Source organism: Sapajus apella, unplaced genomic scaffold, assembly GCF_009761245.1.
Source record: "Sapajus apella isolate SASKATOON/1434 unplaced genomic scaffold, GSC_monkey_1.0 scaffold156, whole genome shotgun sequence".
NCBI lineage: Eukaryota > Metazoa > Chordata > Mammalia > Primates > Cebidae > Sapajus > Sapajus apella.
Genome location: NW_022437096.1, coordinates 1,757,669 through 1,769,888, shown reverse-complemented (window position 1 = coordinate 1,769,888; position 12,220 = coordinate 1,757,669). Strand labels below are relative to the sequence as shown.

Sequence of the window (12,220 nt, the reverse complement as noted above, 5' to 3'; positions counted from 1 at the left end):
CCCTCCTCCTGCCCCAGGGCCCCCCTCCCTCCTCCTGCCCCAGGGCCAGGCCCAGTCAGCCCCCAGCTCATCTGGCCGCAGGGGCGCAGCGGCCGCAGCGGGGACTGGGAGTCAGGTTCCTGGAGCTGGAGACCACGTGTGGTGGGGACGGGACCGAAGGTGCCGAGGCTGGGCCAGGGTGTGAGGCCAGGGAGGTGAGCGGGGCACAGCTCCGGGTCCTCGGTCTCACCCCGGACCTTGGCCACGCACGCTCCGGGCAAGCGCGTCCTCGGCGCGAGGACGGGAGGGCGGGGCCTGGCGTGGGCGCGTCCGTGGGCGCGTCCGTGGGCGGGGTCCTTCCGGCCAGTCCCGCCTCCTCCCGCCCCGGGTCAGGCCGACCTTTTACCTCCCAGTCCTCACCATCCTCCCCGCCTTGGAGACCTGGCCAGCCCCGCCGCGCGCCGCTCCCCGAAGCGCGTTCCGGCTGCCCACGCGCCCGCCCTCTCCGCGCCGCCGCCCGGCCCCCAGATTCGCCTCCTCCTGCGTCCTCAGCGCCCGGGAACCCACCCCGCTCGCGTTCCCCCGTTTGCGTTGCAGCGGCTCCCCTGACTGTGGGGGCAGATGGGGCCCTGGACACAGGGCCCAGGAATGTTCTTAAACCCCTTCCGGGGGCCCAGATGGTCCAGGCCGCGTCACACACGGGGGATACGCGTATGCCCCCAACGGGGGCCCAGCATCCTTGGACAGGAGAGCCAGCTGGGCACTCCCCGATCCCCTCTCAGCTCCAGGCTCCTCTCCTGTCACCAGCGTCCCCCTTCCCCGCCTCCGGGAGTTGCTGACTCACAGGAGGCACCCCCACGTGCTGCTGTGCCCTTTGAGTAAAGGGAGGGTGAGTCACGCGGTGGCAGCGGCCACGTCACATGGGGGCGGGGGAGGGGAGAGCCGCTAGTCTTGGCACCAGGCTCTGCCCAGGCGAGGTCCTGCCCGGGTGCAGACATACGCAAGCACACACACACACACACACACGTGCAGACACATGCACACGCACGCGTGCACACACAGGATCACACACATGCATGGCAGACGTGCATATACACACCGACAAGATCACACCTGCACACACAGATTCACATGCACACACATAGATGCACAGGCACAAAAACCCAGCCACACACACACTTGGAGCTTGTGGATCTACACACCCCCCACCGTTCTACGTGTACACTCAGTCGTGGACACACAGGTGCCCACACACCACAGAGTTGCCTGCATTCCTGGGTGGCCCCATAGACCCCTGCTTGTCCTTTCCAGAGAGAAGCCTGGGTGGCTGCTTCAGGGTAGAGCTGGGACTCCAGGACCCTCCAGGGCCAGGTCCTGTGCTGGCGAATGCGCAGTCCTGTGGGCACCAGAGCAGCCCCTAACCTGCTCCACAGCCAGCATGGGCCACCGGACACTTGCCTGCCAACCCCTTCCCAGTCCTGCCTCGCAGCAGGAGCTGAGGCTGGCAGGAGCTGAGGCCTGCAGCCCCAGGGCTCTGCTCAGGGCCCTTGCGCCTCTGAGGCCCCGCCTCCTCCCCTCAGCTCACCCCACAAAGAACAGGGACCCTGGGCATGGGCAGACCAGGAGCAGGGCCCAGGGCGAGTGCTGGATGAGACTGTGGTCCTGGCACCCACCCCTCCTGCCGGCCTCAGCGCCTTTGCACCTGCTGCTCCCACTGCCCAGCCCCCTCCCCAGATCTCCACAGAGCTGCCTGTGCTGTCTCCCAGGCCCCACTGGGGAGCCCACCCTGCACAAGGGCTGAGGGCAATGGTGGCCCTGAAGAGCCCCACCATGCCTCTGCCACATGTGGAATTACCCTCCAACGTAGGTCTTAGTCACGCTTCCCGGGCAGGGGTGAGCCCCTAGTCTTGGGAATGTCTGGTTCCCTCCTGAGTGAAAAGTGGGAGGATTTGGTGAGCAGAAAGCAGACAGGGGCAAGTGGGGCATCGCGAGTCTTGGGGTGGCCCCTCTGGGGTGCTCCGTGGGATGGGGCTGGCTCTGTGGGGCCCTGGCCAGCGGGTTGTGCATGCGGCCTGAGACTCAATCCTGGCGTTTCCAGGTCCCTGGTCCTCTCCACACTGACCCACTCCCCCATGGGGTATGGGGTCCATTTCTCATGTCCTTTCTAGACACAGAGGCCCAGAAAAGGTTCTGGTGCTCTCAGGACCACATCATAGCCGCGGCAGCAGCCAGTGAACCAGGATCCCTGGTGCCAGGCTGCAGGCAAACAGCTCTGCCTGGCCTGGGCCGAGGGGTGGAGCCAGTCACTGGGCCCCAGGACCCAGGGCACCTGGAAACCGGAGCAGGCCCAGCTGCCTGACGGGAGCGTCTTCCCAGGTGAGGTCCAGGGCAGTCCCACAGCCCGGACCATGGCAGGATGCTCAGAGGTCTCAGGGAATGCTCAGACCACCTCTGGACTGGGTCCAGTGTGAGAACTGGGGCACAGCCCGTCCCTTCTCCATGCCCCCCACCAACCTGCTGGAGTGGCCAGCGGGTTGGGGGTCACTGATCACAGCAGTTCTGGTGAGGGGCCGAAGGGACGCTGCCCAGAGGCTGCTCCAGGACACTGGGGCACCTGCCCTACACAGGCCAAGCCCCAGAGTCTGGAGGAAGCCAGCAGGGCCAGCCTTAGCACAGTGGCCACAGGGCCTCAGGCCGGAAGAGCAGTGTGGGGCTGCACCTTGTGCTGGGCCTGGGGGGCCTCCACCTCCTCAGCTGGCCCCCACCCGTGTCGATGGAGCAGCAGAGAGCAGCCCAGGGCCCTGCAGGAGGGCAGGCGGCAGGGTCAGGGGCCAGGTCAGAGCCAGCCATGCCCTAGCCTTCCAGGGGAAGACTGGGCTCTCAAGCACGCCCACCCCAGGGCAGCCTGTCCTGGCTTGCAGACCTGGGCCTGCTTGGCCACTTATGACTTTGGGTGGGTGCCAGGCCCCACCTGGATCATTCGGAGCTGGGTCCAGGTGACCCATCCCCAGGGGAGACCCCTTGCTTGTTCATGGGGCAGTGAACACCCACCCCACCCATCCTGTCCAACATTTGGGCACAGTGCCCTGGGACTCCTTGGGCCACGTGGATGGCTTTGGGGCTGGAGGAGAGGGAGACGGTGCCCCAGGAAGGACTGTCTGGGAGACATGGCCCCCAAAACGCCAACCTGCCCTCCTCCAGGCTGAAGCTTCCTGGGTCTCTTCCTCTATCCTCTGCCCCTCGCCCCCAACGCCCAGGAGACTGTGCCTGGCTGCGTACCTCCTACTCCACCCGTGTCCACACACTAGGTCTCTTCCTCCATCCTCTGCCCCTCGCCCCCAATGCCCAGGAGACTGTGCCTGGCTCCGTACCTCCTACTCCACCCGTGTCCACACACTGGGTCTCTTCCTCCATCCTCTGCCCCTCGCCCCCAACGCCCAGGAGACTTTGCCTGGCTCCGTACCTCCTACTCCACCCGTGTCCACACACTGGCCTCTTCCCACACCTGGTCTGATTCTTCTCTGCTGCTCTGGTCCTTTGCTGATTCGATATCTAAGGTGTCCTTTGGAAACATTCTGTCAAGTTCTGGACAGCGTCCACCCCAGGGGGAGTCCCAAACAGGCTGCAGCCCTCAGTGTCACATGACCGCTGTCTACTGTGGTGAGTGGGTCGTCGCAGCTGTCCACGCGTGCTGGGTCACGCAGATGCTGTCCTGGCCCACTTGGAACTGATGGGTCTGTTCACAGCTAGGCGCCTGAGGGTAGCCGGGTCGGCAAACAGGTCAGGGGAGTCGCCAAGCTGACCATGCCCCACAGCCTGCCTGGCAGCCACCACGGGGGGCCATTCTTCTTCACCCATTCTTCCTGGGTGGACTAGGGGGCAGGGGGCAGGGGCACAGAAAGAGAGGCTGGGACATAGAACTTCTGTAGCTGTCAGGCCCTGGTTAAGTTTCTTTCTTCTGAAGCAGCTCCAGAAACGAAACCTTGGCATGGCTTTGGTGCCAAAGCTGCACAGCAAGGGGAAGTGATACCCGCAGCCTCTCTGAACCTTCCCCCACCTCCTGCTGGCCACCCAGGCCCGAACCGGCTTGGGAACCCCTGTGCTGTAGTGAAAACAGCACAAGAGGAAGTCGCATGAAGCCATCTGCAGAGCTGAGTGGGGCAGTCCTGTGGGAAGAGGCTGGGCAGCTCCCTGGGCGGGGGTGGCTGCCTGGACAGGCAGGGCTGGAGGGCTGACCACTGGCCCGCTAGACCCCCAGGCCCGTGCTCATCACCATGAGATGCTGGTGTGATGTGACACCCCGGGGAGTTGGGGAGAGCAAGGGAAACGGAAGGGGTGCGGAGCCACACCAGGTCCGAGGCCCCCAGAGCCCTCCAGAGGAAGCAGCCAGGACAGCAAGGCTGGACAGAGGCTGCTGGGATCTGCGTGGCAGTGTCCAGGTGTGGCTGGGCCTAGGGTCCCAGGCAGGCGTTAGGGAAGGGTGGCAGCCAGGCTTGGCGTCTGCCCACAGAGTGCAGGGGAGGCGGGAGCTCGCCGGATCCCCCTCCATCCTTGACCCCTGCCAGGGCTGAGAGACTGCAGGGCCCAAGCCAGATTCCGGCGCCAGAATTTCTCAGTGGGCCACTCCCCTTTCTGCAGAGAGGCCTGATGGTGCTGCTGGACCCTCCCGCACGTGGCCTCCAGGCCCACTGCTTCCCCAGCAGCCCTGGCGAAGCCCCAGGTTTCATTTCACAACTGACCAGCCTCTGCCCCCAGGGTTCCCGGCAATGAGGCCTGGCCAGGCAGGGTGGGGGCAGGGCCTGCCCCTCCAGCTGGGCCACTGCCCTCCTCCTGGCTAGGGCCCTGCAGGAAAGCCTCTCCCAGGGGTGCTGTGCCTCACATGTGGGTGGGGTGGGGGTTTGCTTCCCCATGAACAAGCAAGGGTCTCCCTTGGGGATGGGTCACGTGGACCCAGCTCTGAATGACCCAGGTGGGGGAAACTGAGGCTCAGAGGCCAGGCACGCACCTGAAGTCATAAGCTGCCAAGCAGGCCCAGGTGTGCAAGCCAGGAGGAAGGTGCCCTGGGGTGGACGTGCTTGGGTGCCCCGTCTTCCCCTTGAGAGAGGTTCAGGGTGGTGGGCTGGTTCTGACCTGGACTCTGGCCCAGATCCTGCAGGCACCAGGTCCAGACTGGTCACCTGGTGTACACCCTGCAGGTGTGAGGATACACAGCATCCCTTGACCCCGAGTGGCCAAGGCGTGCTGCAGTGCTGGAGGCCACCCAGGCAGGGTGGGAGGGGCCCAGTCTGTAGGGAAGGGGCCTGAGCACCCCCAGCCAGCTCCCACCTAGGAGCCCACAGAGGCCCCGAGGGAACATAATGGATTCTGCTGGGCTTCTTTCCCCACAGAGGGGCCGGTCCTCAGGGTCTAAGGAAGCAGGCCTGCGGTCACCCGGATCCTGCCAGAGCCCCAGGGCACGGTGTCTAGGGGCAGGGTGTGGGGGTGCCCAGACAGCTGGGGGGCTGGAGGGGCACGGGGAAGGGTGCGGGAGGCCCTGAATCCTTCCCCCTCATCCTGCATCCAAAGTCAAGTGGCCCAGCAGAGCCAAGGCAGCGGTGGTGGGGCGGGGCTCCTGGGAGAGCTGATTCCTGGCGCCCCCGGCACCAGAATGTGTCTCTGGACCAGGATGGCGCCCTCGGAGACGTTTCTGAAAGGTCACTGTGGGATGCCCCAGGAGCTAAAAAGGCCCACGGGCATCCTCCACCCACTCCTGCCAGCCCCGGCCCATGGCGCCCAGCCAGGCAGACGACCTATGGCCGAGAGCATGAGGAAGGACCCAAGGCTGGCTGGGCCCTGTTTCTTCCTGAGTGGGGGCGGTGGAGGGCTGTGTCCAAAAGCCACCCCCAAGCATGCCATCCCCTGTGCTAGAAGGCTAGAGCTGTATCACTGGGAGCCTCAGCCCAGTACCCTGCACCCATTCCCAGGGCCCTGGCCGATGCCGCCACCCTGTAGGCCTTGGCCACCTTAGAGGGGTCCCCAGCCAGCCTTCAGCAATTGTGTGTGGGGTGCAGCAGAGTCCTATTCTGATACCTGCCCAAGGTTCCTGCCTCTCTGGGCCTCAGTTTCCCAAGGGCAACCTGCCTGGACAAGCCTTGCCTGGATGGAGCTTGGGGCTGGAGAATGCCCATGCAGCTGGCCCAGGAGCAGGTAGACGGCAGTGCCCAAGGGGCCCAGGCTGGGCTGGCACTGGCTGGTGGGCTCAGGGAGGGGTGCTTACGGGGTACCCAGACCCCTGACCGTGGGGACAGAAAGGGCAGGGGACTGCAGGTGAGGTGGGAATGGAGAAAGTGGGGGAGCCTGACTGCTCCCCTCCACCTCTGCCCTCAGGCGGATAAATGGGCAAGTCCACACACAGCCCAGCACCCTCAGCAAATGGGCAAGCCAGAAGCACAGTGGCCAGTGTTATGACCGGGGTCACTGTCACCAGGGTAGGAGCAGCAGGCTGGTCGCTGGGGAGGGGCTGTCAACCCAAGGCACCTGCACCAGGACCCCTCCTATGTGCTTCCCAGAGTTCCAGCTGTGTGGCGGGGCTGTGCTGCCCAAGGTGCCCGTTTTGGCGGTGGGTGGTGGGGTACCGGGAAGAGCCTTACTGGGCCAGGTGGGGCTCAGGGCATGCTGGCTGGGCCCGGTCTGTGGGTTCCCGTGGTCTGTCCTTCCTGCACAGCCTCATCTCCCCTGCTGGGCTGAGGCCGAAGGGTGGGATGAGGGCCCCGAGGGACCTAACTGAGCAGGTGCCTCCAGCGCTCCTGGACACCCACTGATGCCCTAACGATCACAGCCTGAGCTGGGAGTTCCCACCCTCTGCCTGCTCTGCCTGCTCTCCAGAAGAAGGGAGACTTGTTTCAACTTCCTGTCTCTGCCACAGCCTCTGACCTTGGGCTCTGTTCAATGCAGTGCTCCCTGCCAGGGGCTCCTTAGCAGGGGCTCCTATTTGGAGGGGCAGGAGACGGGAAGCAGGGGGCAGACAGGGCTCCAGGAGCCAGAAAGCCAAGTAGGTATGCTTGGCAGACTGGACAATGTCCCAGCTGCAGGTCCACTGCCAGCGGGGGGCACCCGGGCTTGGGGACACATGGGCCCCCCACAGCCCAGTGCACAGTGGGCAGTTGAGCAGAAAGCCCCTGGGGTGGGGGTGGGGGAGCAGCCTCACTGAGACCCTCCACCCAGGCCTCCTCTACCCACTAGGAACATTGCGGCCAGGCCCACTGCCATACCTAGACCTAGTAAATACCCCACTCTACCCAAGTACACCTGCCAGGCCAGGGCCTGTCACTGACCAAACACCCCCACACCCTCCACCAGACCCCACCTGCCTGTCCTCACACATATCCTTGGCACTGCCCAGAACACACTCCCACCCCATGTGCCTGGCAAACTCTTCCTCATCCTTCAAAACCCCTAGCCACCCTCTGAGGCAGCATGGACTCCCTCCCAAACCTCCATACATCTCTGTGTGGCCCAAGGCAGGGTACGAGTGCAGCCATTTCCACTATCGAGGCCTCCCCAGGCAGATGCTGCACAGATCCTCCTGGGACCACCCCAGGCTTAGCCTCCTGATTGGTGGAGGCCGCTGTGCCCTCAGGACCTAGCTCCCTGCCTCCGCCTCCCAGAGGCACCCCAGGAACCAGCTGCTCCTCTCCCTGGGTGCAGCATGGGGTGGGCCACAAGCCACACATGGGAGCCTCTGGCACTGGGGAAGTTGGCACCCAGCTTGGCCTCTCCCGTTCCCCCCGTGGGCAAAACTACCAGCCCCATAGGAAACCCATCAGCATTCACCCAGCAGCCAGAAGCCTTTCTCAGAACCCCTCTCTTCCCTGGCGCTACCCAGCCCAATAAACACAGGATTATCCCCTATGTACAAAAAAATTTTAATTGAAATACCTGTATAAAAAAATATGATCTCCAGACATCTCACTTTTGAACTGAAACAACCCCCATCCGCGATGCCCACACACATCGCGTTCACAGAAACACAGGTGAATAAATTAAACGCTCGGGCTCTGGCCCCACCCCAGCCTTCAGAGCCAACAAGCAGACTGTACAAAGTCAATAATTTAAAACCCACACCCCAGGTACAGAGCCTGGAAGTGTTGGGATCACCCACTCCCCTTAAATTAGCCACTGTACAAGTTCATCTTCTGACAGGCGGGGCCAGGACACACACCAGGCACAGGAATCAGGGCCTGGGATCCCTGGACCATGGCCACGTCCTCTCCCACACTCCCCACTGTCACCTAGGGTCTGGGGGAGGCAGGCTGCTCAGAGGAAGTAACCTGAACGAATAAATTAAACAATAAATAGCCCCAGTGGGCCAAGGGCACCTCCCGGGGGTCACACCATAAATAACAGACGTGGGTGGCAGGCGAGGCTCGCGTGGGTGGCGGGCGCGGAGGCCCGGACTTGCATTGTTTATGCAGGACGCACCCCGACGCACACCACAGGACTGAGGCGGGAGGTGGGCTCGGGACCCTGCGCCGTTGGAGAGAGCTCCAGGGCGACAGGCAGATGGGAAGGCCGCCTCCGGACACAGCAGCACAGAGGGGCGTCTGGGGTTCAAGTATCCACCTAGGGCAGGCGGGACCTCGACCGGAACGTCTTTGGACAGACAGAGCTTGAGAAAACCAAGTCCCGCGGGACCAGCGTTCAAAAGGCACTCAAAGCAAAGGTCACCAGGGGTCAGAGGTCACTGCTTCCGCAGGAGGAGACAGCCCAGGCAGGAGAAAGTCAGGGTCTGGGGGGGTCCGGGTCCGGCCAAGGCAGGTGGTCCCGTAGCTCCCACAGTCGGGTGCGGCTCCTCACAAGCTCTCACTGCTGGACGTGGTGCTGGCCCCATCGTCCGGGTCGAGGGTGCACAGCCGCAGGTCACAGCTCTCTGGGGCGACCCCGTCTGCCCCCAGCATCCAGGGATGGGCTGCAATCTGGTCCAGCGTCGGCCGCTCTGAGGGCCGCAGGGACAGGCACCACCGGATCAGCTGCTGGCACTCTGCGCAGAGCGGACGGGTCAGGGAGGGCCCAGGCAGGCCGAGGCTCCCACGCCCGCCCCCAGCCCCCAACACACCTGCGGAGACCCTCCTCCGGAAAAGCAGGCGGCCGCGGAGGATCTCCTCGTCCTGCTCGAAGGGGATGTCCCCGCACACCATGTCGTAGAGCAGTACGCCCAGGGACCACACGGTGGCCGAGCGCCCGTGGTAGCGGTGGTAGCGGATCCACTCCGGGGGGCTGTATACGCGGGTGCCTGAGGGGACACGGGGCTTAGCATGCCCACCCAGGGCAGCTCGCAACAGACGGCGAGGTGCCTGGTGGTTAAGTCCTTGGCCTGAGTCACACGAGGCAGAGCCAGGCCTGAAAATCCGGCTCGTCATCACCCTGGAAAAACCCCAACGGGGGAGGGGGGCGGGGCGCTGGGGGAGGGGCCGGCCCTTCCGCTCTGCTGGCCACTGGGGAGGAGCAGGTCACATGAGCAAAGGCTCGGCTTTCACAACAAACAGATGCGCCAAGAGGCTACCAGGGGGCAGCAGCGCGGGTCCCGCACAGCCCAGCGCCAGCCTGCGGGAAAGGGGGCGGGGAGACAGGGAGGGAGAGGCGGGCAGGGAGCCCCGGCTTCCCCAAGCTCCGCAATGCGGGGATTTCTGCCGCGGCGCCCCCGCGCTCCGCACGCACGCAGCTCCCTCCCCACGCAGGGGAGGCCCCGCCACTTCAACAGCGCCGGGGGACGGGGCGGGGAGGGCCTCCAGGCTCCCGGCGCAGATTCGGCCGGCTGTCCCCTGCGTCACGCGCGAGTCCTGCGGGGACTCCTCCGCTGCCGCCTCGAAGGAGCTCTCGCGCATCCCCCACCGGGACAGGAGGCCCCGTACCCCCCAAGCTTGAGCGCTCCCCTCGCTCCCACCCTGCACAATCCGGCTCCTGATCCCTCGCTCAGCCTTCCCCAGGGCAGCGCGTGGGCCGCCGCCCCCACGAGAGCAGACCCAGAGCACGCGGCCGCCCGCGGCCTCCCAACAGTCACCAGCCCCCGCCCCGTGCGCCGCCCCCACCTGCAGGCGTTAACCCGCCGGCGCGGCCCCCGGAACGTTCCCTGCCCCGCGCCCGCGCTCACCGTCGAAGTCAGTGTAGACCGTATCCTTGAGCAGCGCGCCCGAGCCGAAGTCGATGAGCTTGAGCTCGCCGGAGCGCAGGTCCACCAGCAGGTTTTCGTCCTTGATGTCGCGGTGCACGACCCCGCAGCTGTGGCAGTGGCGCACGGCGGCCAGCACCTGCGCGAAGAAGCGGCGCGCCAGGGGCTCGTCCAGGGCGCCGCGCTCCGTGATGAAGTCGAAGAGGTCCTGCGCCGGCTCGGGCCGCTCCAGCACCAGCAGGAAGCCGTCGGGCCGCTCGAACCAGTCCAGCAGGCGGATGACGCCGCGCGCGCCGCCCGCCGCGCCCACCTTGCGCAGCAGCACCACCTCCAGGGGCACGGTCGCGCCGCCCTGGGGAACACGACGGTCAGCACTGGAGCCCCGCGCCCGCCCGCCGCCGCCGCCGCCGCCCGCGCCCCCACTTACCAGGCTGCCCCACTCGGTCACCCGCTCCTTCACCACGTGCTTCACGGCCACCTGCGGGGACGCGGGGGGTCAGGCCTGGCCGAGCGAGGCGCGAGGCGCGCGAAAATCCCGGGCCCACCCCGGCGGCCCTACTCACCGGGAGCCCGTCGGCGATGCGGCTGCCCGCGTAGACCGTGCCGAAGCCGCCGCTGCCCAGCACGGCGCCCACCTGGTACGCCTTCTCGAAGCTCTCCTTGTCCGCCTTGGCTGCGGGGAGGCGCGGGCGGGGTTGGTGCGGCCCGGGGCGCCCCCGGCCCCCGCCCCGGCCCCGGCCCCGCCAGCCCCGCGCGTACCTGGCTGCAGGATCTTCACCGGGAGGTGGTCCACGCCGCCGGGCCCGCAGAGGTGCGCCAGGGAGCCGAACTTGGAGAGCAGCATCGCTGGCGGCGGCCTCCCCGGAGCCCCGAGCCCCAGGCGCAGAAGCCGCGGCCGATCCTGGCGGGCGGCGCGCCGGGGACACCGGCCGTCCGAGCCCGAGGCGGTCCGCGCGGCGCAGTGGGCCCGGAAGGCCCGCGGGGACCGCGTTGACGCGCAGCAGGCCGAGCCACTCACCCGCCCGGCCGCGTCGCCCGGGGGTTTTGGGTCGCGGCGCCGCGTATCCCTCCGCGGGGGCGGGGCGAGCCGGGACCCCGCCCCCTTCCGCCAGGGCCCGCGCGGCGGCGACGGCCGGGCGCTCGCGGGCGACGGCGGGGCAGCCGGGCGCCTGTCCCCGGGCGGGCGAGGGCCGGGCGTGCGGGAGCGGGGCCGCTCCGGGACTCGTTGTCGTAGCGCAGCCGCGGAGGCGCACGGCGTGCTGCGTCGGCCCGCTTTCCGCGCTCGCGCTCACCGTCCGCGCACGCGCAGCTCCCGCGCGGGAGGCGGCCGTGGCTCCCCGGGAAACGCGGGGAGGGGCCGCAAGAGCCAATGGAAACCGGGGTTTTTAAAGGACTCAGGCGCCCTAGCCAATGGCGGAGCGAGGGCGGGGCGGGCCGCTCCTGGCCCCGCCCCCAGCAACGCCGGGGAAGGTCACCCGCCGGCCCGGAGCTGGGTTCCCGGCGGCGCGGGAGTCTGCGAGGCGACCTCCGCTCGTCCCTCCCCGGCGGCCGGCGCACGCTCTTGCCACCTGGCCGGGCGCGGGGTGGTGGCACCGGCTCCTCTGGGACCCCTCCCAGCCGCAGCGCCCCTGGCCTGGCAGTCCCGGCGAGGGCCGGGAGCGCATCTGGCTGGAGCCGCTTCTTCCTCTGACCTCACGCCCGCAGCCCGAGGGCCCTCCCTGTAACCTCTGCCCTGCTGGCCGGTGCCTGGAGTGGCCTCGCAGCCTCCTGACACGGTCCTGGCTGCCCTCCAGGCTCTCCAGCAGCTGCTGTCCACCTCCACCAGGGAGCCCACCTTGATTGCTGCCTCGGCTGCACTCAAGGCCTGAACAGCTGGGGTATACACATCGCCCTGGTCTGGACTATCTTGTCGTGCCCTTTCTCTGCCCTCTGTACAGAAGTCAGACTCGTCTGTGTGGTTTGGTGCAAACCCACAGATTGCTCCAAGGTCACTGGCCTGAGAGCAGCTCGGGGCTCCAGGACGTGAGTGGCCACCTGCCACCCCCAGAGCTAGTGGGTTGAGAGATGGGGGCCAGAGGGCCCAGGGGCTGGTCC

At 66.7% G+C, this 12,220-nt stretch overlaps 1 protein-coding gene across 1 annotated transcript; it reads right to left on the bottom strand.

Moving 5' to 3' along the window:
* Positions 1-7,862: 7,862 nt before the first annotated feature.
* Positions 7,863-11,411, bottom strand: PIM3 (Pim-3 proto-oncogene, serine/threonine kinase). The gene is made up of 6 exons (XM_032266286.1): positions 10,886-11,411; positions 10,690-10,799; positions 10,554-10,604; positions 10,109-10,478; positions 9,074-9,250; positions 7,863-8,998 (listed from the first exon to the last, which is right to left on the bottom strand). The coding sequence occupies exons 1-6, from the start codon at positions 10,968-10,970 to the stop codon at positions 8,811-8,813; spliced, it is 981 nt and encodes a 326-aa protein (XP_032122177.1). The 5' UTR covers positions 10,971-11,411; the 3' UTR covers positions 7,863-8,810.
* Positions 11,412-12,220: the final 809 nt, after the last annotated feature.

Bases quoted from the DNA above. Each gene is read 5' to 3' on its own strand.
- PIM3 (XM_032266286.1), bottom strand. From the start codon at position 10,970: ATGCTGCTCTCCAAGTTCGGCTCCCTGGCGCACCTCTGCGGGCCCGGC. The intron at 10,605-10,689 runs GTGAGTAGGGCC...GCGTCCCCGCAG, and splicing joins GCATCGCCGACGGGCTCCCG to GTGGCCGTGAAGCACGTGGT. The intron at 10,479-10,553 runs GTAAGTGGGGGC...CGTGTTCCCCAG, and splicing joins TGACCGAGTGGGGCAGCCTG to GGCGGCGCGACCGTGCCCCT.